The sequence below is a fragment of the Ischnura elegans genome, chromosome 11 (genome assembly GCF_921293095.1).
Source record: "Ischnura elegans chromosome 11, ioIscEleg1.1, whole genome shotgun sequence".
Classification (NCBI taxonomy): Eukaryota; Metazoa; Arthropoda; class Insecta; order Odonata; family Coenagrionidae; genus Ischnura; species Ischnura elegans.
Window position 1 is genome coordinate 41,422,258 of NC_060256.1, and position 2,514 is coordinate 41,424,771.

At 48.2% G+C, this 2,514-nt stretch overlaps 1 protein-coding gene across 1 annotated transcript; it reads left to right on the plus strand.

Moving 5' to 3' along the window:
• Positions 1 to 661: 661 nt before the first annotated feature.
• LOC124167621 lies at positions 662 to 1,537 on the plus strand. Its single transcript, XM_046545601.1, has one exon. The coding sequence runs from the start codon at positions 662 to 664 to the stop codon at positions 1,535 to 1,537; it is 876 nt and encodes a 291-aa protein (XP_046401557.1).
• The last annotated feature ends 977 nt before the right edge of the window (positions 1,538 to 2,514 follow it).

The window sequence follows — 2,514 nt, forward strand, 5'->3', positions numbered from 1 at the left end:
TATTTGAACTGAAGTTCGAATGATGTATTCAAGCTGTTGTTACGGAGTTTCAGACTGGAGGAAGCATAAACAAGAACTGTAGACATGGAATAGTAGGGAAATCGAGTGACTGCAAGCCTTTGCTTTAACTCTTCCAAGGAATATTAGAGCTGACGTCCGAATGATATCTTCAAAGAGTTGTCTTCTTGTTTTCGAGTTTAATATGCATGAATGAGAACTTAAGCTGACCTCAAAAAGTGGTAGACATCGAGTGACTGGTGGTACTCCATGCCTCAACTATGCGTTTATCTTGGCTGGGAAAAATTTGAGCTGACACCACGAGTGATATGTCCATATAGTTAACACCCAGTTCCCGAAATTTAGAGCTATTAATGAGAACTTTTTAACTGACGAACAGTGGAGGAATTTGAGTGACTGAAGACTCTACAAGCCTCAACCATACATTTAATACTTGGGGTGACGGAGTGTGTGATGGCAGAGCTTGAATGTCTCAAGAGTGATATGTTCACACAGTTAACGCCGAGTTCCCGAAATTTATAGCTATAAATGAGAACTTAAAACTCACGAATAGCGGGGGGGATATGAGTGACTGAAGACTTTACAAGCCTCAACTGCAATATTAAATATTTGAGGTGACGGATTGTGTGATGGGAGAGCTTGAATGTCTCTGAGCGAGATCAAGAGGCGGGCCTTGAGCGCTTGGGAGAGGTTGTTCCGGCACTACTTCAGCGTCCAGTACGAGAGAATGCCGTGGGCCGCCTCCAACTACGGCACCATCCACGAGGTGGTCCACGTTACGGTGAGCGTGACGCCACCTCCGGACGCTGAAGACGAAGACGACTACGCCGGTGGGGGAGTGGCCATCTTCAACGCCTTCCGGAGGAGGAACAGCTACCGGAGGCTCCTGGACCGAAGCGGCTCCGTGGACGTCCTCCTGGAGGCTGGGAGGCCTTTCGGAGGCGGCGGCGGGGGCTGGAGGCGGCTCCGGAAAAGCGCCAGCACTGACGGAGGTGTAGGCTGCGAGGAGAGCCTAATCGGCGGTGATCCCTGCGGGAGACACTCTCCAAGATCTTCAGTCTCCGCTCAACTTGCGCGGCTGCTGGACTTCCGCAGGCTATCGGACACGCTGGCCGGGGATCGGAAGAGGTCTTCCCCGTCGAGGGAAGCTGCACCGAGCGACGGAGAATTTTCGTGCGCCAAAGGCTCTCCCACTGCCATCCGGAGGCACAGGCTGCGGAGTCGTCGGCGGGCTTCATCTTCGGCGTCAACGGCGACCGCCACTGCCTCGTCGCCGCTGAAGAGGGTCCTGCAGTCGTTCGGTTCGCTTTACCGGACGGTGTCAGCAGAGGGTTCCAAGTCTGTTTCGCCTCCTCCGCCTTCGGCCCGAAGGATACTGCGGACTCCGGCAGCTTACGCCTACGTGCGGGGGCTGTCCGGACTCGCGACCCAGAGGATACCGACCAAGAGGTCTCCGAGGGGTTGTCACCCTCCTTGCTGCTCCCACGTGCCCATACATTTCTACGTGCCAGGTCGTTAGACTCCTTGAAAAGCTATTTTCTCTATGATAAAAGTGTATTAGGGAAAGTCCGCCGCATGAGACTTCAAATCTGTCAGCAGTGATGTACACGAATGGTTTTATTTCGGGTGGAAATTACAAATTAAGGGCCAAAGAGGATTTATCTGCTGAATCATCATTTTGCCGGGTCACTAGACTTTGTGTAAAGTTATCTCCTCTTTGATAAAAGTGGATTTGGAAGAGTTCTCTTCATAAGCTCTTTAACCTATCGAAAGTGATCAATGTGCATGGTCTTCTTTCGGTTGCAAATTGAAAATTGAGGGTTGAAGAGGGTTTTCGGCTGACTTGTTTGGCTATGATCCAAGTAGCTAGACTTACTGAAACAATTAATTTTAATCTATCAACCTATCGACAGTGGAATGCGCGCATAGTCTTTTCATGGGTACAAATTGAAAATTAAGGGTTTTGCCGATTCAATTATTACTCGACAACGCATCTGGTCACTAAAATTCGTTGGCGTGGAGAATTTACGTCGAATTTTCCGCGAAAGCGCACATACGGGGAAGTTCACATCATGAGGTTTTGGAATTAATCAGCGTTAACGATCGAAAAAGGTCTTGTTTTGGTGCAAATTGAAAGTCAAGGGTCGAAATTTATTTATTCGGCTGACTTTTTAACTCATGACCGGTTTACATCCACCTGAAATGAACTGCGCGTTCCGCGTCCCCTTACCAATTAGTTTCTGAGTCTCATAAGTCATTATCCTATATCCCCAATTGCATCAACGAGGTTAGTTAGCATTTTGTTCCTTATGGAAGGATGGCGATTTTTACGGGATGCCTATCTTTCTGCGAAGGTCCTAAAAGTCATTCCTAACAGCCTAGAAACTCAATAAGGGATCGATAGTCTGTTTTCTCCGGCCTATACGGACATATCTTCATAAGCTCTTTAGTACTTTAAAGTACTTTAAAATTTGTTTTCTTCAAATGGGGAAAACC

Excerpts from the sequence above, each read along its gene's own strand:
- LOC124167621 (XM_046545601.1), top strand. The coding sequence starts at position 662 with ATGTCTCTGAGCGAGATCAAGAGGCGGGCCTTGAGCGCTTGGGAGAGG.